The following is a 27,093-nucleotide window of genomic DNA, read 5'->3' on the forward strand; positions in this document are numbered from 1 at the left end:
CACAGATCCAAGAAAGAAGCTCAATGAACCCCAAGCACAAGAAACACGAAAAAAACTACTGAATACAAAAGCACATCAAAATACTATAAAATTGCTCAAAACCAGTGATAGGGAAAATCTTAAAAGCAGCCAAAGAAAAAGACATGTTATGTAGAAGAACAAAGATAAGGATGACAGCAGACTGCTTGTAGGAGGTGATGCAAGCAAGAAGACAGTGAAGGGCTTCCCTGATGGTGCAGTGGTTAAGAATCCACCTGCCAATGCAGGGGACATGAGTTCAAGGCCTGGTCTGCGAAGATCCTACATGCCGCGGAGCAACTAAGCCTGTGCACCACAACTACTGAGCCTGTGCTCTAGAGTCCATGAGCCACAACTACTGAGCTCATGTGCCACAACTACTGAAGCCCACGTGCCTAGAGCCCATGCTCCGCAGCAAGAGAAGCCACCACAATGAAAAGCCCACACACTGCAGCGAAGAGTAGCCCCCTGCTCGCCACAACTACAGAAAGCCCACACACAGCAACAAAGACCCCAACGCAGCCAATAAATAAATAAATTTATTTTTTAAAAAAAAAAGACAGTGAAGCAACATCTTTAAAGTAAAACTAAAAGATTTTACCCCAAGGTTTTGAGTTTCCAGACCTTTGGCTCAAATCTATAATTTTGTGTAGTAAGCTTCTGTGGCAACAGCACCTCTGAATTACAAGCATTACATTTTCTCAAACAGTATCATCTCATTTGGCAAGATGAGCGACAATATGTATAGCATCTGCTTTTTCAGTACAATGTTTCACACTCAAAAGGCATGAGATAAATAATTGTTGGGGGTGAATTTAAGACAAGTTACTGTACCATTAGCAATGGTTCCTCTCTCATTTTTGCCCCAATTACATTCGAAATATGTGATAATAAATCACACACTTGAGCAGCACCTATCACTTACAAAGTACTTTTTCATGTAATCATCATAAAAGTTCTTTGAAGTAGTTAAGGAAGGTATTATCATAACTGCACAAATGGGGAAACTGAAGTTCAGAAAAAGGGAAGTGATGTGCCCAAGGATAAGAGGTGGAGGAAGTGATGGAGGTGAGGGTAGGAAAGGGGCTTTGCCATTTCTTGGCTTCTTCCTCTGGGCCAGGTTTAATGCTACCTTAAGATTAATTTGGTAAAATTTACAGCAATATGGATGGACCTAGAGATTATAATACTAAGAGAAGAAAGTCAAAGACAAATATATGATATCACTTATATGTGGAATCTAAAAAGATGACACAAATGAACTTATTTACAAAACAGAAACAGACTCACAGACTTCAAACCCAAATTTAGGGTTACCAAAAGGGAAAGGTCAAGGGAGAGATAAATTAGGAGTTTGGAATTAACATATACACACTACCAATAGATAATCAACAAGGACCTACTGTATGGCACAAGGAACTCTACTCAATATTCTGTAATAACCTATATAGGAAAAGAATCTGAATAAAAAGGATATATGTATATATATAACTGAATCACTTTGATGTACACCTGATACTAACACAACATTGTAAATCAACTACACTCCAAAATAAAATAAAAATTAAATTAAAAAATATTAATTTGGCAAAGAAAGTTATACAGTTAGGTGTGACCAGGTGATTCTAACTCCAAGTAGCTCTTACTATGTAACCACAGCTGAAATATATTAAACTAAAGGACAAACATGAAATATAAAAATTCATTCTGGGATAGAACTAGAATAATGAAGTTGAATTCTACTCACAGAAGAGTAAAGCAGATTTCTTGAAGAAAGAACAGTCTTTATTTCATTTATTATAATGGACAAAGCTCCCAGTGATAGCCCTGCAACCAATACCATGCGGCATCTCAGGACAGTACTTCTCCTACATAGTTCCTTACTGTAGACCAAAGCAGGATGCAACAAAAGAAAGTCCACTGGCAGACAAAACAATTAAGTCCAGGAGGCAGATGTCTAATTTGATCTAATGATAAAATTTAAACTCCGGGCAGAAATCAGCAAATGATGCCCCTCCTGAAGCCAAATCCAGCCCACTGCCTGTTTCTATAAGGGTCACAAGCTTTGATTTTTAAAGGCTAAAAAAAATTGTATGAAACATAAATATATGATAGACATGAAAATCAATTCAAATTTCAGCAACCATAAATAAGGTTTTATGAGACAGTCATGCTCATTCACTTACATATCATCTATGGCTGCTTTCATGCAACAACAGCAGAGCTGAGTAGTCGCAACAGAAATCATACAGCCCTCAAAACCTAAAATATTTATTATCTGGCCCTTTTCGGGAAGTCTGTCAACTCCTGCTTTAAGGGAACAGATGGGCCTTTAATAATTTGTCATGAACATTATTTCTCACAAATAAGCTCTTAAAAAATTAGGGCTTCCCTGGTGGCGCAGTGGTTAAGAATCCACCTGCCAATGCAGAATACATGGGTTCAAACCCTCGTCTGGGAAGAGCCCACATGCCACGGAGCAACTAAGCCCAGGTGCCACAGCTACTGAACCTGTGCTCTAAAGCCCGTGAGTCGCAACTACTGAGCCCGTGAGCCACAACTACTGAAGCCCATGCACCCAGAGCCTGTGCCCTGCCACAAGACAAGCCATAGCAATGAGAAGTCCGTGCACTGCAATGAAGAGTAGCCCCTGCCTGCTGCGACTAGAGAAAGCCCATGTGCAGCAACGAAGACCCAATGCTGCCAAAAATAAATAAATGAATTTATAAAAAAGAAAAAAATGCCATTATCAGACAAGATATTTGTGTTGAATGTTCATTAAAAAGCAGTCATATCTTCTTGAATAAAGTATGGTACGACCACATAAAGGAGCACAACGCAACTGGAAGAAGGAATGAGAAATATGTCTATGTTATAGTCTGGCATGGATGCCAAATGGTAAGTGAAAAAAAGCCTGGTGAGATTAGGGAAATGCAAATCAAAACTACAATGAGATACCACCTCATACCCATTAGGATGACTATTATGGCTACTATCCATAAAAAGAAAAGGATGTGAAAAACCTGGAGCCCTTCTGCTCTACTAGTGGGAATGTAAAATGGTACAGCCACTGTGGAAAACAGTACAGTGGTTCTCCCAAATTTTTTAAACAGAATTACCATATGATCCAGCAATTCCACTCCAGGGTATATATCCCAAAGAACTGAAAGTAAGGTTTCAAAGAGATATCTGTACATCCATGTTTACAGCAGCATTCACAATAGCTGAAATGTGGAAGCAACCCAACTGTCTACTGATGGATGAATGAATAAACAAAATGTGGTATTTACATACAATGGAATGTTATTCAGCCTTAAAAAGGAAGAAAATCCTGATACATTCTATAACATCGATGAACCTCGAGAACATTATGATAAATGAAGTAAGTCAGACAGAGAAAGACAAATGCCATATGGTCCCACTTATACATGGAATCTAAAAACAAAACAAGACAAAAAGTAATTCCTTAGTCAGTATCTTATAATAACTGTAAATGGAGTATAACCTTTAAAAATTGTTTACCACTACCTATAACTTATATGATATTGTACATCAAATTACTTCAATTTAAAAAAAGAGGGCTTCCCTGGTGGCGCAGTGGTTGAGAGTCCGCCTGCCGATGCAGTGGACACGGGTTCGTGCCCCAGTCCGGGAGGATCCCACATGCTGCGGAGCGGCTGGGCCCGTGAGCTATGGCCGCTGAGCCTGCGCGTCCGGAGCCTGTGCTCCGCAACGGGAGAGGCCACAATGGTGAGAGGCCCGCGTAATGCAAAAAAAAAAAAAAAAAAAAAAAAAAGATTTTTAAAAAAGTAATTCCTAAACATTGAAAGCAAAATAAAAAACAAACACTATACATCCAGTGGTAGCAAAATCATGGAGTAACTATTCAAAGTGACTTTAAAACACAGTAATTTGACTACATATTCCAAATAAGGATGCAAAAAAAACCTCTTAAATACTTTATATCAGTTGGTGGTAGTGTTCGTATTACTCTTCTGATACTGAAACATGTACAGTGTGGGATAAACAATGAGTAATTAGAATCAAGATGTTTGTCCTCTTGCTTTACAACTAAAAGTATCAGTAATCCATAACGTGTGCACTGAAAAGACCTAGAAACAATGATCAACTTAGTAGCAATGAACGACTCCAGGGCACAGATTGTGATTACTAAATACTATTTTTTCATTAAAAGAAACCAAGGCCCCTTGGAGAAATGATGATTCCAGGGCTGGGACAGAAAATGTACAAGGTGAGCCTGGTGCAGTTTGTCATACCAGAAAGAAGAGCAATCAAAGACTATTAAGAGTTGTGTCTAAAGGATTTAGGGGGCTTCCCTGGTGGCGCAGTGGTTGAGAGTCCGCCTGCCGATGCAGGGGACGCGGGTTCGTGCCCCGGTCCGGGAAGATCCCACATGCCGCGGAGCGGCTGGGCCCCTGAGCCATGGCCGCTGAGCCTGTGCGTCCGGAGCCTGTGCTCCGCAGCGGGAGAGGCCACAACAGTGAGAGGCCCGCGTACCACAGAAAAAAAAAAAAAAAAAAAAAGGATTTAGGAGCCAATTTGAACAGATTCCTATTGGACAACGATGGAACAAGTTGAGCCTCAATAAGGATCTACAATTCATTGAACCATATCAGATACGTTTAAATCCATGAGTTCACAAGGACACAAATTCACATACACAATTCATTGGCTATTTTTGAAGGACACCAACTCATTATTTTGAAAACTAACAAAAAATGGAGCAGAATTAAGCATTTATCTTGCCCTTCCTTAAAGAGTTATAATTCAAGATAACCAAATTATGAAGGAGGGGAAATTACTCTTTATAGAAATATTCAGCTAATCAATGATGAAGTTATATAATTAAAATATCAACACTTTTTTAATGCCTAATGAAATAATGACTCTAAACATTGAGCATCAAGGGCTCCTAACAAGACTACTTGCAGCAACATGGATGTACCTAGAGATTATCATACTAAGTGAAATAAGCCAGACAAACACATATGATATGATATATCACACATATTATAGCACATGATATCACTTTAGTGAAATCTAAAAAAATGATACAAATGAACTTATTTACAAAACAGAAACAGACTCTCAGACTGAGAAAACAAACTTATGGTTACCGAAGGGGAAAGGGGGATGGGGTAAGATAAATGAGGAATTTGGGATTAACAGATACTACTATGCATAAAGTAGATAAACAAGTGCCTACTGGATAGCACAGGGATCTATATTCAGTATCTTGTAATAACCTATATTGGAAAAGAATCTAAAAAGTATATGTGAATCACTTTGATGTACACCTGAAACACTGTAAATCAACTATATTCAATTTTTTTTAAAAAAAACTACTAATCCTTATCTGCCTACTAACCTATGAAGTCTTCTTGCCAAAAATAAATCAAACCTGAATCTGACTACTCCTTCAGCTCTAACTAAATTAGATTACATTTACAGCAAATTCTGTGTAAACTACAGAAGAATAAAATCCAGACTGTGTGTAATTCCACAGGACAAACCACCAATTTCAGCAACAAATAAATTACAAGAGATAACAAAAGATGGAGGAGCCTATAGATTAAAATAAGCCACAATGTATGAATAGCATTTGGATCCTGATTCAAACCGTTAAAATCAAGAAACTTTCAACACTAGTTGGATACTTGAAGGTAATAAGGAATTCTGTGATAGTGGTATCTGTATTTATCTTTTTTAAAAAGATGTATATAGCTATACATACAGAAATACTTAACGGGTAAAATGATATGACATCTGGGTTTGGGTGTACAGATAAAGCAAAACTGGCCATGAGTTAATAACTGCTGAAGCTGGATGAGGGTGAAGAGACGTTTACTATACTAGTCTCTCTACATGTGTGGGAAGAACTAAACATGTAAAAATAAATAAACAAGTCCACATACTCAGCCATAAAAAGGAACAAAATTGGGTCATTTGTAGAGACATGGATGGATCCAGAGATAGTCATACAGAGTGAAGTAAGTCAGAAAAAGAAAAACAAATATCGTGTATTAACGCATATATATGGAACCTAGAAAAACAGTACAGATGAACCAGGTTGCAGGGCAGAAATAGAGACACAGAAGTAGAGAACAAACGTATGGACACCAAGGGGGTAAAGTGGTGGGGCTGGTGTGATGAATTGGGAGATTGGGATTGACATGTATACACTAATATGTATAAAATAGATAACTAGTAAGAACCTGCTGTATAAAAAAATAAATACAATAAAACTCAAAAATTCAAAATAAATAAATAAATAAACAAGTCCAGTTAAACTGTAAGTTTCACATAATAAAAATGTCTTTTTATATTAATTGTCAAACTGTTAAAAAATTATGACGATCAATAAAATTTTAACACTGGCTGGATATTTGATTTTTAAAAATTTTTTTAAAGTATCTTTTAAAGGATTTCAGTATTTTCTGATTCAATACAAGGACTACTTGAAAGAACTAACTAAAAACTAATAACCAATCTAAAGAAACATTTTTATAGTAAAATCAATAACAAAAAACTGAATACCAAACAAAACCTTACCAACATCGGATAGCATTAAAGAGTTAAAGGAGAAACGGTGAGCTGTATAAATTACATTTTAGAAAGGAAACTATCGCACCTTTGGAGACTGGGTAGAATTTAGATTCCTGCCATTCAGTGAGCCTCTGTAACTAAAACCACACAGGCAGTAAAACAAATCATACCATTTGTCCTGCTGTAACCCACGTCAAAACTCTGAAAAGCAGTTGGGACTGCCAAAACCATCCACTTCCTTAAAAAACAACTTTACTATGGAATATTCCTCAACCATAAAAAGAAATGAAATTCAGTTATTTGTAGTGAGGTGGATGGACCTAGAGTCTGTCATACAGAGTGAATAAGTCAGAAGGAGAAAAACAAATACCGTATGCTAACACATATATGGAATCTAAAAAAAAAAAAAAAGAATGGTCATGAAGAACCTAGGGGCAAGACAGGAAGACGCAGACCTACTAGGGAATGGACTTGAGGACACGGGGAGGGGGAACGGTTAACTGGGACAAAGTGAGAGAGTGGCACGTACATATATACACTCCCAAATGTAAGATAGCTTAGTGGGAAGCAGCTGCATATAGCACAGGGAGATCAGCTCAGTGCTTTGTGACCACCTAGAGGGGTGGGATAGGGAGGGTGGGAGGGAGACCCAAGAGGGAGGGGATATGGGGATGTATGTATACATATAGCTGATTCACTTTGTTATACAGCAGAAACTAAAACACCATTGTAAAGTAATTATACTCCAATAAAGATACTAAAAAAAAAAAAAAAACCCAACTTTACTATTCTAGTTTAACCCACAGTCAGAATACTAAGATTCTGGATTTTAAAAAGTAATTTACACGTGGGCTGCCACTTGCCCACTAACTAAACACTGCAGTTATTACAATCCCACCCTCATACAATTCACCCTCTTGGCCTGGGATGCCCTCCCCTCTTTGGTGCCTGCTGAACCCCAGCTCACCGACTCCGACTCGTTTTCACTGGGGGCTTCTACTGATGTGTTCAGCAAAGAAGACAGCAGCCTACTTCCTAAACCCATTAAGATTTAACCAATTTTTCACCCGCAAATAAACCTTTCTGTAACAACTTATCAGCACTGCACACCGCTCTCAGCTATGCTTTTGGTTCTTGGGGATAGAACAAATTGCTTTATGTCTATGTCATTTTAGGCATAAAATTATACGGTCACACCACCAGCCGTTGCAGGTTAACCAAAATACTTACTTTAAGACTGCATGAAGTGAACACAAAGACCTGTAAAATATCTTGAGCCATGAATTACAAGAGCAAAAATAAAATTGCTAAAGACAGAGACCCTCTGACCGCCCCCCCCCGCCCCACCAAAAGAAACGAAAAAGGAAGGAAAGAGAGGGCGAGATGACCAACAGCTCCTTCTCTAATAAAATTGCAGGACAACCCTATTACCATCCGTAGGCAGATGTGGCTTTTCTCTTTGGGCAGAAGCTGTCGTTTTTTCAAAAAAAACGAGAGCAGACGAGCAGAACCCGGTTGCTCGCGTCTGTCTGCGTCTGTGCTCGAACCCTGGAGCCGTCAACCCTGTGGGCCGCGGACCCAACGTCCGGCCCGGACCCTCCTTTCCCACACGGGCGCCCGAAGCCCACCACCCAGTCTCACCGACGAGCTGCCCAGGCGCTCCCACAGACCAGCCCGTGCGACGAAGGGGCTGCAGGGCGTCGGCCCCTCTGCGCCAGTCAAGGCCGACGGCCGAACGGCGGGGAACCCACCCCTGCCCGCCCAGGACGGCCCCCGGGGCCGCCTCCACCCGCCGCGCCGCCGCCACAGGCCCCGCCGCTCGGCCTGGAGCCCCGGGCCTGCCGCCGTCCTGCACACGGGCCTCACCTCAGGGTCGAATCGCGGGCAGCGCTCAGGCCACCAGGTCTCAGCGCGGCCGCCGCCCGTCCGCTCCGGCTCCGCCCCCTGTCCGCTGCACTTACCCTGCCGGCAGCCCCCAGCGGCCTGCCCGGCCTCCCGCCCCTTCAGCCCTCCGCACAGCCACAGAAGCCCGAGCTGGGTGCGGCCTGCGGCGCAGCAGCCCAACAAAGCACCACCCCATAGGCTCAGCCCTTGCTGCACCTCCCAGCAACGCGTGCTACTATTGGCTGAGAGCGGGCGGGAGAGGTGGGGCGGGAGGGGTGGGGCGGGGCCTGGGTGGGAGGGGTTACCGCCTCTGGCCACCGCTTTTCCGGGGACGGACTTCAGGGGCTGCGCCTTCCTGCGGATGAAGCAGGGTCCAAAGGACGGGGGCGGCCAGTCGCAGCCCCTCATGCCTCGTCGCTGAAGCAGGTCGGGCCGTCGTGCCAGCGGCGCCTGCTCACCCAGAGCCGCTCCGCCACTCATTCATTGTTGCTGGTCAGGCTCGTGGAGGTCTCCTGCGGGCCAGATTCGTGCGATGCGCAGGAGGGCTTACCATAGGGTAGTTTCCAGGCCCTGCTTAGCCTGAGGCTGGGGGCCTCTCCCTGCCCGCCTCGCCCACTCCTCCAGCGGACGGACCCTGCCTCCTGTGCCCAGCCCTGTGCTGGTCTGCATCCAGAAGCCCTTGCCAGGGTGCCCGGGACCACGGGCAAAGTTTGGGGCCGGGCTGGCAGCCAGGGCGGGGCCAGGACAGCGGGGCCTGTGGATCCCGATAAGGCTCCATCGACGCGGCCTCTGCCTGATGCCTGGAGCCTGGCCTGCAGACGCTGCTTGAAATGAAAGAGCACAGTCACCGCTGCAGAACCAGGGCATTGGTGAGACCAGGCCACCTGCCAGTGACCTGGAGGCAAGACTAGAGATCACATCAGCACCTGCCCCCAAACTACCCCTCCTTGTCTCATCCGAGTCCCCAAAAGACCCGGGAGACATGGGCTAGCTCCCTTTATACCCATAGAAAGTTGAGGCCCAGAGCTGAGCAGTGGAAGAATAGTGTGGAATCCAGTCCTTCCCTCCCAGCAGGGTCCCCTTTGGCCTTGTCCACAGAGGGTCGGGGATACTGTCTATGGATAATAGACAGTGACCTCTGATCTCCTGGACACTGGCTTTTCTCAGAAGACTTCTGACAAGACTCCACAATTTTGCATCTATTACTTCTGTTTCCCTTGCACCCCGCAACAAGTCCTGGCCCGCAAGAGGTGTCAGTGGGGGCTTGCTGAAAGGAGGATAGGAAGGGAGGAGTAGAAGACGACTGAGCATGTTAAGTAGAGATATAGAAGATACAAAAAAGACCCAAGTCAAACAAATTAAGGTGAAAAACACAATGTCAGAAATGAAGAATACACTGGGTGAGATCAACAGCAGATTAGACCCAGGGATTTCCCTGGTGGTACAGTGGTAAATAATCCACCTACCAATGCAGACTCCATGCTTCCACTGCAAGGGATGTGGGTTCAATCCCTGGTTGAGGAACTAAGATCCCACATGGCCGCGGGGCAACTAAGCCTGCAAGCTACAACTACTGAACTCGCGTGCCTCAATGAGAGAGCCTGCATGCCGCAAACTGTAGAGCCCATGCACTCTGGAGCCCATGTGCCACAACTACAGAGCCCATGTGCCCTGGAGCCCACAGGCCACAACTAGAGAGAGAAAACCTGCACGCCACAACTAAAGAGAAGCCCACGCGCCTCAAGAAAAGATCCTGCGTGCTGCAACTAAGACCCAAAGCAGCCAAAAAAAAAAAAAAAAAAAAAACCAGAATAAAACCCCAAACCAAACTAAAACAAACACAATGGATTAGACCCAGAAGAAAATCTTAGTGAACTTGAAGACATGAAAAAAGAAACTAAGTGAAACAGAGAAAAGAGCTTGAAAAAGAATGAACAGAGCACCAATGAGCTGTAGGACAACTTCAAGAGGGCTAGTATAGATGTTAATTGGAGTCCCTGAAAATAGAGGTGAGTGTTGGGAGGACAGAAATACTGTTTGAAGATATAATGGCTGAATTTTTTTAATTTCATGAAAACTACAAACCCACCCAGATCCAAGCAGCTCAATAAGTAACTTCTGGGGACTTCCCTGGTGGTCCAGTGGTTAAAACTCCATGCTTCCACTGCAGGGGGTGTGGGTTCAATCCCTGGTCGGGGTATAAGATCCCACATGACATGCAGCATGGCTTCCCTCATGCTATAACTTCTGGCTTGCTACTGAGCTCCGGTAGAAATGCAGTGTCTCTATGGGACATCTGAGGCCAGAACTGCCCATCACTTGGTTCTGTCAGACCACCAAGACATAAAGCCAGGTAGAAAAATCATCATCTGAAAGCATTTGATCCAGGATTGGATTCATGTAGGTGCAGAGGTAAGTGGTCCAGACCCCTACTCCTATGGCTCTGATACCTCTCCCTCAGCTCTCACCTGTGGTCTCAGGGGATTCCCTGTGACACAGTGACAGAGAAGAAAAAAGTATATATGCTTGGTCCATGGGAAGGTTGGCTAAATATGTTGGTGTGGCCTGAAAATGGCCTAATGCTGCACCGTATCCCCATTCAGCAGTCGCCCTGAAAGAAGGTGGCGGAGGGAAATCATCCCAATAGGCAAAGCTTGCAGTAGTGAACTCACTACTCACTCTGTGAGAGGGAGACATGGCCTGAACTCATGGGCAGTGAGCAATGATTTTAGCTGGTTGGTCAGGAGCCTGGAAGGAGAAATGTGGACGTTCAGGGACCAGAGGTATGGGGAAGAAGCATTTGGATGGACCTGTGGGAACTGGCACAAAGGATGAAGATCTTTGTATTGCATATTAACGTCTACCAGTGAGCATCCACCACAGAGGCTCGAAACACCAAGCAGATGGAATGGCTCAGCCAATGGGGGTCAGCTAGGACCTGTCCTCTGCCACCACAATTGTCCCATCCGTGAAGCAGCCGTGGTGGCAGGGTGGAGGCTATGCAAGAGCCCAACAGCACAAGCTCCTCATAACCACGGCTGATCCAGCTCCTGCCACTGCCAGTGTCTAACCTGTCAGCATCAGAAACCAAGGCTGAGGCCGCTGGAGGAGCCAGCCGGCTGCTTGGTGGCAAGTTGATTACACTGGATCCCTTCTACCTGAGTAAAAGCAATAACTCATACTCACCAAGACAGATTGCCATGTATTGGGGTGTGGATTTGCTTTTTCTGCCTGCAATACTTAAGCCAGCACCACTATCAAGAGCTCACAAAGTGGGCTTCCCTGGTGGCGCAGTGGTTGGGAGTCCGCCCGCCGATGCAGGGGACACGGGTTCGTGCCCCGGTCCGGGAAGATCCCACGTGCCGCGGAGCGGCTGGGCCCGTGAGCCATGGCCGCTGAGCCTGCGCGTCCAGAGCCTGTGCTCCGCAACGGGAGAGGCCGCAGCAGTGAGAGGCCCGCGTACCACACACACAAAAAAAGCTCACAAATCTGGTTTGCTGACATGAAATCCCACATAACTGCCTAGTACTAAAGGACCTGCTTTATGGCAAAGGAGGTATGGCAATGGGCACATGACCTGGGACCCACCATTTCTACCACAAACTGTACCATCCAGAAGTTGCTGATCTACTAGAGATGGACTAGGCACATGAAGGCTCAAATGAGGCTCCAACCTGGAGATGGCCTCCTGGGAGCATAGAGCACTGTCCTCCAGGAAGTGGTACATACTCTGTACCAATAAGTAACCACTTGGGACTTCCCTGGCGGTCCAGTGGTTAAGACTTTGCCTCCCAATGCAGGGGGTGCGGGTTCGATCAATGATCAGGAAGCCAAGATCCCACATGCCTCGCAGCCCATAAAACAGAAGCAAGGGCTTCCCTGGTGGCGCAGTGGTTGAGAATCCGCCTGCCGATGCAGGGGACACGGGTTCGTGCCCCGGTCCGGGAAGATCCCACGTGCCGCGGAGCGGCTGGGCCCGTGAGCCATGGCCGCTGAGCCTGCACGTCTGGAGCCTGCGCTCCGCAACGGGAGAGGCCACAGCAGAGAGAGGCCCAAGTACCGCAAAAAACCAAAAAAAAAAAAAACAAAAACAGAAGCAATATTGTAACAAATTCAGTAAAGACTTCAAAAATGGTCCACATCAAAAAAAAAATCTTTAAAAAAAAAAGTAACCACTTTACGAGGCTCCATCCTTAACACGTGGACTACCCAGTCACCCCCTTGAGGAATTTGCACTTCCCGCTCTGCAACATTAAGTACTGAGCCTAGAGGTTTGGATTACCAAAGAGGACACTTCTACCCGGGGGCATAGTAAAGCTGAAGCTATGGCTGCCACCTGGTCACGTGGGACAACTTATGTCAGTAGATCAGTAGGCACAGAAAGAAGTGGCCACGTTGGCAGGGGTAACTGACCCTCGTTGTTGTATGTAGGGCTGCCAGCCTCGTGATGGAGGCAGGCAGGAGTGTGCCTGGCACTCAGGCATTCCGAGGGGCAGGGTAGCTCTTGGTTCTCCCATACCCAGCGGCTGTAAACAGTCAAGCACGGCAACGTGGCCGGGTGAGCGCAGGCTCCCAGGGACTTGGAGAGCCAAAAGCCTAGCCATCAAGAAGAGAAAGCTAGAAAGGGTGGTGGAAAAGGGGGGTGTTGGGTATCACTCGTGGTTTTGAGTCCAACTGCAGCAGTGGGGGCCACATAGTTCACCCCTCTACCCATCTCCTGGAAGTTCTCCCAGATACTGGGACCAGTGAGAATACTGAAGCGTCTGTGTCTGAATGGACTGAACTTAACATGAGAAACAAGTGGATCTGAGCACTTCAAGGGGTGGACTTGGAATTGCCATTGGTGCCCTGCCGGGATCCCCACTCTGTGTTGGTGCTAAAAGTGGCCCCCTCTCCAGGTGCTGTGAGTGTTAGCTACTAATTGCCCACAGAGCCCCTTTTGCCAGAGTGCTGCCCTTGCCCAGGAGTTTACCTCCCTACCCAGACAACCCCTGGCCAATAATGCTGAGCCAGGGGCACACAAGGTTGGTCCCCTCAAAGCAAAACCAACTCTGTAGGACAAGGCGCATTGCAAAGCTTCCTGTAGGACCAGGTTAAGCTAGTCTCCAGCTGAGACCACCTCCTTCCCATGTTTTTTTCCTTTGCACTATCCTGATTCCCCCCATTCAGCTTATCCTGAGACGACTTGCACAAGAGCAATAAATCACTTGCACAAGATCCCTGTTTCAGGTTTTGCTTCTAAAGGATCCAATCTAAGAAAACTGTATATAAGAAATACTGCGGGGACTTCCCCGGTGGTCCAGTTGTTAAGACTCCATGCTCCCAATGCAGGGGGCACAGGTTCAACCCCTGGTCGGGGAACTAGATCCTGCATGCGGCACGTAAAGATCCCACAGGCCACAAGGAAGATGCCACATGCCACAACTAAGACCCGGGGCAGCCAAGAATAAATAAATAAACAAATATCTAAAAAAAACAACCAAAAAAGAAATACTGTCTACAAGTCAACACCAAAAAAGCAAACAACCCAATTAAGAAATGGGCAAAGGGGAGTTCTCCAGTGGTGCAGTTAGTAAGACTCCACGCTCCCAATGCAGGGGGCCAGGATTCGATCCCTGGTCAGGGAACTAGATCCCACATGCCACAACTAAGAGCCAGCGTGCTGCAACTAAAAAATCCTGCACGCCACAACTAAAGATCTCGCACACTGCAATGAAGATCTGGCACAGCCAAATAAATAAACATTAAAAAAGAAAAGAGGGCTTCCCTGGTGACGCAGTGGTTGAGAGTCTGCCTGCCAATGCAGGGGACGCGGGTTCGTGCCCCGGTCCGGGAAGATTCCGCGGAGCGGCTGGGCCCGTGAGCCATGGCTGCTGAGCCTGCGCATCTGGAGCCTGTGCTCTGCAATGGGAGAGGCCACAACAGTGAGAGGCCTGCGTACTGCAAAAAAAAAAAAAAAGAAAAGAAAAGAAAAGAAACGGGCAAAGGACTTGAATAGACATTGCTCCAAAGATATACAGATGGTCAATAAGCACATTAAAAGATGCTCAACATCAATAAGCATTAAACTGCAAATCAAAATCACCATGAGATACCACCTAAACATCCATTAGGATTGCTCTTATTTTTAAAAAAGAAAAGAAAAAGAAAATAAGTGTTGACAAGGATGTGGAGAAATTAGAACCCTTGTGCATTGCTGGTGGGAACATAAAATGGTGCAGCCACTGGGGAAAATGGTATGGTGGTTCCTCAAAAAGTTAAAGAAATACTATATGACGTAGCAATTCCACTTCCTGGTATATACCCGAAAGAACTGAAAAGAGACTCAACACTTATTCGTACATCCATGTTCATAGCAGTGTTATTAACAACAAAAGATGGAAGCAACTCAAGTGTCGTTGACAGATGGATAACAAAATGTGGTCCATCCATACAATGGAATATCATCTCTTTCCTTAAAAAGGAAATTCTGGGGCTTCCCTGGTGGCACAGTGGTTAAGAATCCGCCTGTCAGTGCAGGGGACACAGGTTCGAGCCCTGGTCTGGGAAGATCCCACATGCCACAGAGCAACTAAGCCTGTGCGCCACAACTACTGAGCCTGTGCTCTAGAGCCCGTGAGCCACAACTACTGAGCCCACGCCTCACAACTGCTGAAGCCCACATGCCTAGAGCCCGAGCTCCACAACAAGAGAAGCCACCGCAACGAGAAGCCCGCGCACCACAACGAAGAGTAGCCCCCGCTCACCGCAACTAGAGAAAGTTCTCACGCAGCAACAAAGACCCAATGCAGCCAAAAAATAATTAATTATTTTTAAAAAGAGGAAATTCCGACACATGCTACAACATGGATGAATCTTAAAGACATTATGCTAAGTGAAATAAGCCAGTCACAAAAGGACAAATGAGGATCCCACTTGTATGAGGGAACTAGAATAGTCAAATTCATGAGACGGAAAGTAGAGTGGCGGTTGCCAGGGGCTGGAGGAAGGGGAATGGGGAGTTACTATTTAATAGATACAGAGTTTCAGTTTTACAGGATGAGAAGAGTTATGGGGATGGATGGTGGTGATGGTTCACAACAACGTGAATGTACTTAATGCCACAGAGCTGCATGCTTAAAATGGTTAATTTATATTATGTGTATTTTATCATCATAAAAAAGTTTAAATGCTATTAAAGTACACCTTCCTTTTCCAAGAAAAAAGAAGAAAAAAGAAATACTGTCTTATGTAGGAGTTAAAAAAATACACACAAAACTAGACACATACAATAATAAATATCAAGTAAGGAGGCGCACAATGAAGTTAAAAGTCACCTGAAGGGAATTCCCTGGCGGTCCAGTGGTTAGCACTCTGTAATTCCACCGCAGGGGGCATGAGTTCCATCCCTGGTCAGGGAACTAGATCCCACATGCATGGCACAACTGAGTTCGCATGCCACAGCTAAGGGGCCCACATGCCGCAGTTAAGACCCGGCACAACCAAATAAATAAATAAAATTTTTTTAAAAAAAGTAGTTGGGGGCTTCCCTGGTGGCGCAGTGGTTGAGAATCCGCCTGCCGATGCAGGAGACACGGGTTCGTGCCCTGGTCCGGGAAGATCCCACATGCCGCGGAGCAACTAAGCCCGTGAGCCATGGCCGCTAGGCCTGCGCGTCCGGAGCCTGTGCTCCGCAACGGGAGAGGCCACAACAGTGAGAGGCCCGCGTACCGCAAAAAAAAAAAAAAAAAAAAAAAAAAAAAAAAAAAAAAGTAGTTGGCATGGTGTTATTTGGGTGGTGTCATCCAATAAACTAAATTTGAAAAGAAAAGACATAATTAAGCAACAGTAAGAGAGCTTGGTATTGGCATAGAAACAGACAGACAAATGGAACAGAACAGAGTCCAGCCACAAACCTACACATATATGGATATACGGCAAGTGGCATTGGAGATGGTTGGGGAAGGGACAGGTTATAAATAAATGATGCAGGGGTAGGTGGCGTAACCCTATGGGGGGAAAATGAAAGTGAACCCTTATCTCTTGCCCCGCGCAAAAAACAATTATACAGTTGGAGGAGATATATATGATACATGTTGCTGACAGTATTGAGGCTATATAAAGAATTCTTATAGACTAATAAGAAAACAACACGAAAATAGGCAAAAGATTTGAACAGACACTTCACAGGAGAGAAAATCAAAATGGTTAGTAGATACATGAAAACGTGCCCAACCCTCATTAGTAATTAACTAAATGCAAATTAAAGCCATAATTAAACACCCACCAGATTGGCAAAGATGAAGAAAAGTCTGACGATACCAAGTGTTAGCAAGGACGTGGAACCAAAGGAAGTCTCTTTTACTGCAAAATTCTTGGAAAACAGTGAAAGGCCCTAGAACTCAGGAGTGAGACTCCTGGGTACATACCCTAGAGAAACTTGTGCACACATGTATCACAAACACAGATAAGACTGTTCCTAGTAGCACTGTCTGTGATTGTCCCAAACTACAAACAAACTAAATGTCCATCCACAGTAAAATGGATCCATGAACTACGATAATCAACGGGACAGTTTTCAGCAATGAATGTGAACAAACTACAGCTATAGGCACAGCAACCTGGACAAATCTCAGACCTAACAAGCAGAAGGCAGACGCCAAAGCTTGCATCTGTGATTCCATTCGCATAACGTGCGAAAACAGGAAAGCACTGTGATGGATGAAGGCTTCATAGCAAAACAGGAGTGTGAGCCTCCCCAGAGCGAGGGCAGGGGTCACTTGTGAGACAGGAAGGGGGTGGCGCTGAGCTGGGGAGGGCACACGGGGGCTGGTTCACTTCATAGCAATTTGTTACACTGTACATTTGTGTTCTGTTCACTTTTCTGGATGTGTTTCACTCCACGGGAAATGAAAGGGAAAAGGAGGTGCCTCCGCTCTGAGTAGCTCAGAGCGTGACCAGGGAGGCAGCTGGAGGGCGATGCAGGGGCAGCTGTCAGGCAGCCTCTGAGGTTTCTGAGGAGCAAAGGACGTCTGAGGGGGGCAGACGGGTCAGGTCTGCTTTGCATCCCACGACTCTCCCTCCCGAGAGAGTGCTGGTGGCTTGATGCGGGATGCCTACTAGCAACCATCTATCTCCTGGGCACAGACAGGGGGCCCAACGTGTGTGCAGGTTGCCCAGCCAGGGGCCCCCTGCTGCGGAGTCACAGCCAGAGACGGGCTGCAGCCCCTCACTGCCCCTCACGAGTCACACAGGTCTGGTTCGAGCGCCAGCTCTGCCTGATCTCCCCTGGGCGGACTTGCTGTCCTCTATGCCATGCCCTCCAGAGGCCAGCCCGGTGCAGCCCAGCTGGACGAGAAGCCCCTTGGGTCCAGGCCCCTGGTGCTCAGCCTGGGGTGCCAGAAGCTCCCCCTCGGACCAGCAGGGGGCGTCCATGCAATGTGACCCAGAATTGGGGTCGGGACTGGGAGTGACCCCTGGCTTGTTTTGTGAGGTCTCTTCTGGTTCTAAAAACATCTTCTGACAATAAAACTCTCTATGAACACAAGGTACAGAAGCTCACTGCACTCCTTCTGATGAACTGCAGGAAAAGTAAAACCATGTTCAGTGCTCAGCTTGGAGAAGCTTCCCAAAGTGTCCAGGGCCCTCTTCCCTGGCACAGGAATTGAACCATCTCTGGGCTCACCATTAGGCCGGACAGGTCAGCGAAGCCTCTCTGAACCTCAGTTTCCCTATCTGTGAGGGAGCAGCACAGCACCTCAGGTGGGGCCCCCGTCAGTTCTCACCCCCAGGCGGGGCTGGGAGGGCAGGTAGTCTTGTCTCCCCCAGAGCTGTGGCCCCCTCACCGGGTGAAGGCATGCCCAGAACCCCGGGAAGCAGGCTAATCAGACACCCTGCAATGACCGTCCGAGGCCACGCAGGTGGCAGGGAGCTAGGCGGGGGCCGGGGTCTGGGCTCGGCAGCAAAGAACGGATCACACGGCTGGGTCGGGGATCCAGGCCTCTCTGAGCCTGGGTTTCCTCACCTGTAAAACAGTTTGCCTGAAGGGCAGCTGCTATTAGCCCCAAGTCACGTGTGCAGCTCAGCACCTTGAGTACAGGAAGTGCTCAGCCAGCGGTAACCACCCTCCAGCCCTACGTGAGGAATAGAACACTCGTGGCAGGTCTCGGGCGAGTGGGACCCCTTCCAGCCCCTCCCGCGTGCTGGAGGACCGTGCCTGGAGCCCCGTCCACTACCCTCCACGTACACACTCTAGCAGCCGAGGCCCTGGGCCTGGGGTGTGAACTCACAGAGGAGGGCAGCTGTCCTGGCAGGCCCTGGGCTGGGCTCTGGGGTGGGCCTCTAGCAGCGACAGGCCTCATCTGTCCAGGCGGCCAGAAGGACCTATCACCAGGCTCTGGACACCAGAAGCCCCCAACCTTCCAGCTCAAGGGTCTTCAAGTATGAGCTGGCTGCCAAGTGGCTGCGTGTCAGCTAAAAGCATTAGTGTCCTGTGTCCTACAGCTGATCAGCAGCACAGCAGACCCTGGACACTGCTGGAAACTGCTTCTCTGATTTCACAGGAAGGGAAACTGCAAGCCACAGTGGGGACTGGTGTGCGTCACTGAGCTCAGGGCACTGGACTGCACCTGCAGGAAGGAGGAACTGCTGGTTTCCCACAGATGCTGCGGAAGGAACACCAAGGGCTCTGGTGCCCCCGACTCCATCAGGCGGCTGAAGAAGAAACATCTGTAGAGGCGGTGCTGGACACTCGGTTCCTGGGAGGACACGGCTGCACCTCCAGGAGCCTCCCACCTGACTGGACTCCTCTCTCCTCCTCCAACGAACGACCTCACCCCAGGACATGCCCAGGGCAGGGGGGCGGACGTCCAAAGGGCCTTCCTCCGGCACCATTCATCAATGGCTAGTGGGCACACGGGCTCTTGTGGCTTGGCTTCTATATCGCAAATTCCTCGTCCCCGGCAAAAAGTGCGGCGAGGAGCAAATGACCCTGGGTTCCCTGCCAGCCCTGACACCCAGCTGAGTCTGTTTTTATGAGGAAAAAAAAAAAATTCCAGCCTGGATGGCCATGCCAGGGAGAGCAGCCTGCTGGAATTCCATGGCAGGAAGCAAGGGGATGGTCGGTGCTGGGCCTGCACCAGGAATGGACCAGACGACTTGGGCATCTGGGTACCACTGTCCCCACCCACCCCTGGCCGACATAAGGCCTAGTCTTCCTGCAGCACTGCAGCCATCACTTCCTCCAGGACGTCTCCCTGGAGCCCCCAGCTGGGTTGCAAGCTCCCAGCCCCTGCACACCCCGCTGCCATGGACGGTGGGCACTGTGCATACCTTCTGCCCGGCTGTCTCCCAGTAACCACTGGTTAAGCCAACGAATGACCCAATAACTGATGTGAGGGGCCTCTTAGCTCTGGAGCCTCACTGCCCTGGACCTGACTTCTGGTAGCAGAACCTGGCGTTTTGGATACAGGTTCTGGGCCCACACTGCCCAACTTTTTGGGTCCTGTTCTGTTACCAGCTGTGGACCCAAGGGTAAGTCATTTAGCACCCTGTGGCCTAGAAAACAAGACCACCTCCTAGAGGTCCCGTGAGCTGACCTGCTACAGTCAACACCTGGATGCTGGCGTGGGTACTCAGTAAGGCCGGCCGTGCCCCCTTCCCAGTGCAGCCCTGGCCACTGGGGGCAAAGGCCATCTGTGCTTTATTGTGCGGTACCGGCCCCTCACGGAGCCTGTGTTGTAGCGTTCCTGGGGGGGTCCAGCCCCTGCCCCACCCCAAATACCCCAGCCCGGCTCCCAGCCCAGTGCCGGGGGGGGCATGCCACCGGGAGGGGGGGACCAGAATTTCTATAAATCAAGTCCAGACTAGCCTCAGTCCTGGGCTCCTGGGAGGTGGGCACGGTGAGACAGGAGAGCCCCACACAATTCTCTGGAGCCCAGGGCCTGGCCGAGCCCCGGGGACCCAGCCTGCTGGGCGGGGCCCGGCCTGGCAATCGCTATGAGGTGTCCACTGGGGAGGCCCCGGGTCAGAGCATGGTGCTGGCTCCCGCTCGTCCTCCCGTGCAGGCCAGTCTCCTTCTGCGTGGCCCAGGGCTGTGGCCCCGTGGCCGTCTCTGCCCGGCAGCATGCGGTACGGGTGTCACCTGGGCCTGGCGTAACCGTAGGGGTGCCGCAGCAGCAGGCTCTGGTGGCCAGGCAGCACGTGAGTGTGGTAGTGTTCCACGAGGCTGCCCACGCTCACAAACAGGACCTCGCCCTCCAGGAAGAACTTCGCCTCCTGGGTGGGGAGTGGGGCAGGGTCAGAGGGGCCGGCCGGCCGGCCCTCCCTGTTGAGACGGGACAGCCGGCAGTAACGCTCTGCCCAGGGGACGCAGGCCAGGTCTGTACATAAGCCTAGGGCCGAGGGCTGATCACCCCGTCTCCTCTACGGTCGGTGCAGGACACAGAGAAGCCAGGAGAGGGGGGAGGTGGGGCCGTGGAGAGAGAGGAGGTCGGAGGAGGGGTGTTTGGGGGTGCTGGCCTCAGACCACCCACGACCTATGCTCTCCCAGGGAGACTCTGCCCTGACCCCAGCCAAGCCCCGGACCAGGGCCCTCGGGTAGGCCAGCCCGCTCACCTTCTCAAAGATGCGGTAGTTCCTCACTTTGCTGGAGGTTTCGTCCCACACGACCAGAACCTGCGGGAAGAGGAGCGGGCAGAGGATGGCTCACTCCCCTCAGGAGAGACACAGACTCGGGGTGCAGGGGCAGCAGCGTTGAGGCTGGGTCCCTGGGGGAGGGTCACCCTGCCCATGGACAGCAGGGTCAGGATGGGCGGCCCCTTGCCCCGGGACTCCTGCCCTCAGAGAGTACGCCGAGGCGTGAACGACAGGAGCGGGTGCCTGGTCCACACTAGGACCATCTCCGACACTCAAGGGGAAACAGGCTCAGTGAGGTCACAAGAGTCACCCTTGGAGGGGCACAGGCAGAGCCAGCGGACCTCCTAACGTTCCCACGGCCCCAAGCAGCCTCCCCTTCAAAGAGCAGGAAGGGGAAGAACCCCCTACCCCGTCAGAGCCCCGGGCCCCCCAACCCTTCCTGTGCCTCACGCCCGTGCTGGGGAGTGGGCACCACTGCAGACGGTATCGAGTTGCCGAGAATCTGAGAATGGATAGGGAGGAGGGGTTGTAGACCTCAAGGATGGAGCCCGACTGAGAAGCCAACTAAGAGGCTGCGTGGGGAAATGAGCTACGAACTGTAGAGTCCTGCGCCCGCCTGTCAGCCCGGACAGGCTGTGTGTGGAGAGCGGCAGACCCCACGACGCAGCCATCCTGGGGGCCTGTGCACAGCAGGGTGACGGCCGAGCATCCTCCCTGGGCGCCTACCTTCCCCGCCTTGGTGGAGGAGTTCCGGATGCAGTAGAGGCCGTCCAGGGGCTCTCCCCGGGGGCTCGTGGCTTTGAACAGCCTACAAGAACACAGCCGTGCGAACAGGTGAGCCCCCCTCAGACAGCTCGCTCCAGGACCCTCCAGCCCCAGCCCCACGTGGCTTTCCGTCGTCCCAGATTCTGCAGCTCGGGATCCGAGAGCAGCGGGGACCTCGAGGGCCGGCCGCACAGAGCCCAGGGCGAGGCCAGAGCAGGGGCTGAGCTGGCAGGAGTCGTTCTCACCGGGTTTCTCGTAGCACTCAGCTGTGTTCTCGTGCCAGTAACTGCCCAGCACCGAGGCTGGAGACGGGGAGAGAAAAGCCGGAAGACGGGAGGATGTGCGCGTGCGTGCGTGCGCGTGCGTGCAGGTATGTGCGGGGGGGGGGGGGGGGGCACAGAACCTCAGGTCTGCCAAGACGAGGCCTTGGAGAGAGACGAGCTTCACACTGACCTTTCCGCTTCGCAAGATTCCGTGGTGTTGATGAACACTGAGCTGGGCAGGGGCACCTGGAGGGAGGCCCACGCGGTCAGCGTCGCAGGTGGGCGGGGCTTCCCGCCGGCAGCCAGCCTGCGCCGGGGGCCGGGGCCTTGCGCCGCGTCCCACGCCCCGGCTCTCCCGCGGCGCCCCCCCCCCCACCCCCGGGCTGAGATCCCGGCGCCCCGCCCGGCCTTGCCTTCTCGTAGTCCTCGTCGGAGTCCTGCCCACCAGCGTCCGCCGGCGGCGCGTCAGCCTGCGCCGGTCTCCGGGGTTTTTCAAAGGAGAAGCCCCTGAAACTCTGCCCATCGGGGGGTGATCGCCTGGAAGGGGAGCAAAGAGAGGAAGGCCACGTCACTGCCAGACGTGGGACGGGGCCCCTCTCCTCCCCTCCGCTCCCCTCCAGACACTGCTCCCCGCGCCCCCCGAGGGACCACGTGAGGTCTGGCGCCTGCAGCCCTGGTGGCTGTCAAAGGCTCAGGACCACAGAGCTCTGGAAGGGTCCACGCTGACCGCCCGGGGGTGGCAGGAATCGCCTGATGCCTGGCAGGCAGAGCCGGGGGTCACCGGCAAGGGGGGTCCTGGGCTCCGGGCGCTGTGGGCAAAGGGCCCAGCCCTGCCACTGGCCGGCTCTGTGAGCTCAGCCAAGTCACACCGCTATAGGGTCACAGGGGATGGATGTGAATGGGTCGAGCCGAAGGGACACGCCCCTCACTGTGGCCACATGGTCCGAGCCTCCAGGGCTTCAGGGAGGGTTAAAGGAGGCCACCCTGGGATGGGCTGCCAGGCTGTGGGTGAGGCTGTGCTCTGGACGACCAGCCCTGGCACACACAGCCCTGGGGCACTCAGGTCCAGATCCAGAGCTCACGGGCGCACGAGCCGGCCTACAGCTCTGCGGCCCCTCACGAAACCACCGCGAGTGTGCCAAGGGGTCCTCCCAGGCACTTCCGCACGGGTGGCAGTGCTAACGGAGCCCCAGGGAGAAGGGTGCCGTGGTCAAGGGTACTCGGGAAGAACTCCCCACTGGGGCTCCCGGAGCCTTCACTGCCGAGGGCCCTGCGGGCTGTGGTGTGAGGACACACCGGCCTCCCGGCACCGCCCAGCAGTAAAGCTGAAGGCGTGTTGAGCGGGCCTCGAGGTGAGTCACACACATGTTCCACATTCCACTGGGAACTGGCAGGTTCCCAGTCGGGAGGAGCACAGAGGTGGCCTCGGTGGCGTCAGAGCCAGGGTGGCATCTGGAGCCCCAGGCAGGGCCGGGAAGGGCACTTCTGGCTCAGGAGGGCTCAGTCCCACACCGCCCCACAGCGCCCGTCCCTGGGCAGGCTGGCGGCGCCCGCAGGGCCCTCACCGCACGGCCGGGGCTCTGGGAGGCCGGGGTGCCCGAAGCCCCGCCTCGCCCACTGCTCCCCAAGGCAGCCACGGGCTCCAGGCTCACCACCCACAGGGCTGGACCTCAAGGGCCAGGCGGGACACCCCCGGGAACCCCCGCGTCAGGTGTAGGGGAGGCCGTTCAGCCTAGGCAGCCCTGGGCCGTCAAGGCGCCCTCCTCCCCCCACCCAGGCCAGGGCCGCCTGGAGCCCGTCACGGGCTGCGTGCCAGAGGCAGGGAGGCTGGGTCGCCGGTGGGAAGACAGGCTGGAGAGGGGTCCCGGTGGCACCAGTGCGGCACAGACTCACTGGAGGTGGGGGAGGGGCGGCTTTTCTGGCCTGGGCAGGATCGCGGGCCGGGCCGTGGCCTCGGGCGTGGGCAGCTTCAGCGCGGGAGGCCGGGGGGCCACGGCGGGCACGAAGAGTCCGGGCTTGGCTGCCTCCCTCGGGGGGGCCGCTTCAGCCATCTTCAGGAGCTTGGGCTTGTTGGCCGGCACGGGAGGGGGCTCAGGCGTGGGTGGCCCCCGAGGGGACAGGTGGAAGGACTTGAGCTTGTCACAGTTCCTGGAGGTGGCAGCGGCTGTGCCGGCAGAGCTAGTGGGAGAGCTGGCGCCGTGGCCAGGGACCCGGGGCTCCGGGTCGGGGCTGGCGTCCTCGCGGAAGCAAGGTGGCTTGCGGCTGGGCACGGCGGGCAGGCCGCCCAGTGGGGGTTCACTCACCCTCCAGGAGGGGGCGGGCACCCTGGGGCCGGGTTCCAGCCGCCTCGGGCCCAGCAGCTCCTTCCTGCAGTCCTCGGGGGCCGGGCCGGCATCGGGGAGGCTGCGCTTAGGGGGCGCAGGGGGCGGCAGAGGGCCTGGACCCTTGGAGGAAAAGGAGCGGGCCCGGGGCACATCAGAGAAGACGGGCTTCCTGGGCGTGGGCACCGGAGGTGGGGGGTAGGCCGGTGGGTGGATCAGGGCATCTGCAGAGCAAGGAGACCCACCTGGTGAGCGAGCGTCCCCTGCTGGAGGCCGGAGCAGCACCACCTCTGCTGGCATGTGCCGGCAAGGGATGGCCAGGGCCAAGCAGGTGTGCAACCCCTCAGCCCCCAGCCCCCCAGCCTGGCCGCCCACCCTACAGCCCCGATGCCCAGCACTCCTGATGCAGCCTTCCTTGGCCTACCCCAGGCCACCCGGCCCTCCCCATCTGTCCTCCACACAGCAGCCTGCGCAAACTTCCTGAAGCCCGGGTGTCACATCAGGAGCCTTCAGCTTCCGGGGCGAGAAAGAGAAGGGGCAAGGAAGCCTCCCAGGACTGGGACTCAGCTGGGGCAGCTGGGACTCCCACTAACAGAGGTGAGGGGGAAGCGCGGGAGCAGGCTGGGGGAAGCTGGGGGTTGGGTTTGCTCCTAACAAGTTGACAATGCCGCAAGACACCTAGGGGACATCGAGTGGGCTCCAGGGGCCCAGGCCCAGAGTTCAGAGAGGCCTCGGCTGGAAACGCCAGGAGTCAACAGCCTGTCGATGACACCGGCTGTGGCCCAGGAGCGAGAGGAGAGGAGCGGGCCAGGCCTGAGCCCCGGGGCCGTGTGCGTGGGCACCCCGGGCAGCACGGGGCTGGGCGGGAGGGGACGCGGAGCACGAGGTGTCTGGTGCTGGCGAGGCAGGTGGGGGCAGGGAGGGGCCCCGGGCTAAGCGCCACCCTCGGGCGCCGGGCTGGGAACCCTGATGAGAGACGTTCTGGGTGAGGGGCTGGGAGTGCGCAAGCTGGTGTGCAGGAGCCCTGGGCCCCTGGAAGCCAAGCAGGGGCCGAGAGTAAGGCCCCGGCGGGCTCTCTCCAGCCAGGGGTGGGGCAGGCGGAGGCAGGGCTTCAACAGGGCTGCGGTCACAGGCCCGGGAGATGGGAGAGCAAAGCGGGCGAGCGAGGGCGCGAAGACCAGAGGACAGACGAGGGTCTGACGTGGGCTCGGGGCTGGCCTGCAGGTCCTGGTGGGCTGAAGGCCCGTGGGAGCTGGGGCCCCAGAGGGAGGGAGCCAGTAGGAGGGAAGAGGGCTGCTGGCCCCGGGTGCACTGGAGGGAGGCACAGCTAAGAGGAGGCCACGAGGAGTTGAGGGGGGCAGAAGACAAGGTGGCTGGAGAGGAGGCCAAGGAACAGGGAGTCCCCGGCCACGATGAAATCAACAAGAACGAGAGGAGCTGGGAGAGGAGAACTGGGGGGTGTTAGGAATAGTGAGAGATGGGACAGACGGCAGGGAGTGACGAGACAGAGAGCGGGACAGAGGCACAGCCCTCCCCCACCCGTCCCCGCGCTTCCCTGGGATGCCTGGCGCACGCCTGTCCCCCCTGCCTGGCCGAGTGCTGGGGGGGGCGGGTAGGGTGGGGCAGTTGAGTGACCATCTGGCCACAGGTGTTCACGGAGAGCTACCCTCCCTCCTTCCCTGTTCTCAGCCCCCAGGGCCAGCCCTGGCTCAGCACCCCACGTGTGGGGCTCCCCCACCCCGGGCCAACTGGAGCAGGTGAGCAGAGCCAGCCTCTTTGGCTCTGTTGCTGCCACTGCTTGGGCTGAAGGAGAAACCCTGAGGCCCGAGGTGGAGCCCTTCAGGCCTCAGGCCACCCAGGGCCGTAGCCAGGCCGACAGCCCCAGCCCAGGGTGGGGGAGCCTCCGCTCCGGGCCCCGGGCCCTGTTCTCTACCCCCAGCGCACCCCAGGCCCACCGGCCGCCCCGCCTACCCTCGGGCTCCCCGGCCTCGGGGCCGTCAGGCTCCAGGTACGAGTCGTCCTCGTCGTCGTAGTCTGCGGGGCAGAGGGAGGGTCGGGCTCAGGGCCCCCCGGGCCCGGCTGCACCCAGGCCGGGGTGGCTGGGCGGGGCTCTCAGGACCTCGCTCCCTCGGGGGGCCTGGGGCCGGGATGAGGTGGGCAGGATGGGAACCCAAGACCCAGGCCGCCTGGGGTGGCCGGAGGGACGGAGCAGGGAGGCCAGCCAGCTCCGTCTCCCTCCCGGGCAGCAGCCAGGCAGGAGAGACGGCGGGCAGACGATGGGGGCGCCTCACCTTCGTTGTCAGTGGGGTACGGAGAGAGGCTGATGTCCACGGGCCGCTCGATGGCACCGTAGAAGCTGTCTGTGTCCGAGCTGGAGTCGCTGAGCACAGGGCGGGCGGGGCGGTGAGTACCGGGCAGGGGGTCTCCGGCACTCACACTCTCGGACACGCAGACAGACAGACAGACACACACAGACACAGACGCGGCCGCATGCACGTGGACACTCAGACACGCGGATGCAGACAAACACACAGATACAACACGAGAACGCACACGGAGACGTGCGGACACAGAAGGATCCAGACACACGTATACACACAGGACAAGGGCAGACGAGGGGACTGGAGGCTGTGGTGTCTCCCTCCTCAGCCCCACCGTGG

At 52.8% G+C, this 27,093-nt stretch overlaps 2 protein-coding genes across 17 annotated transcripts in view; both read right to left on the minus strand.

Moving 5' to 3' along the window:
- Positions 1-8,688, minus strand: part of ADD1 (adducin 1) — a 79,387-nt gene extending 70,699 nt beyond the window's left edge. For 5 of the 14 annotated variants that reach the window (XM_067036791.1, XM_067036789.1, XM_067036800.1 and 2 more), the window contains exon 1: positions 8,227-8,365. The gene's annotated coding sequence lies outside the window, so the exon portion shown is untranslated. Of the gene's footprint in view, positions 1-8,226; positions 8,393-8,451 lie in introns of those variants that run through there. The other 9 variants (XM_067036803.1, XM_067036787.1, XM_059066012.2 and 6 more) reach the window with 6 other exon arrangements.
- An 11,386-nt stretch (positions 8,689-20,074) lies between these two features.
- The window catches only part of SH3BP2 (SH3 domain binding protein 2), a 35,705-nt gene continuing 28,686 nt past the window's right edge, over positions 20,075-27,093 (minus strand). For all 3 annotated transcript variants that reach the window (XM_059066028.2, XM_059066026.2, XM_067036814.1), the window contains exons 6-13: positions 26,725-26,813; positions 26,405-26,467; positions 24,006-24,657; positions 22,526-22,649; positions 22,303-22,358; positions 21,811-21,892; positions 21,064-21,123; positions 20,075-20,724 (exon numbers count right to left, since the gene is read on the minus strand). In XM_059066028.2, coding sequence (XP_058922011.1) covers positions 20,587-20,724; positions 21,064-21,123; positions 21,811-21,892; positions 22,303-22,358; positions 22,526-22,649; positions 24,006-24,657; positions 26,405-26,467; positions 26,725-26,813 — 1,264 coding nt within the window. In that variant the 3' untranslated portion in view covers positions 20,075-20,586. The remainder of the gene's footprint in view (positions 20,725-21,063; positions 21,124-21,810; positions 21,893-22,302; positions 22,359-22,525; positions 22,650-24,005; positions 24,658-26,404; positions 26,468-26,724; positions 26,814-27,093) is intronic.

This window comes from Kogia breviceps, chromosome 6 (genome assembly GCF_026419965.1).
Source record: "Kogia breviceps isolate mKogBre1 chromosome 6, mKogBre1 haplotype 1, whole genome shotgun sequence".
Lineage (NCBI taxonomy): Eukaryota > Metazoa > Chordata > Mammalia > Artiodactyla > Physeteridae > Kogia > Kogia breviceps.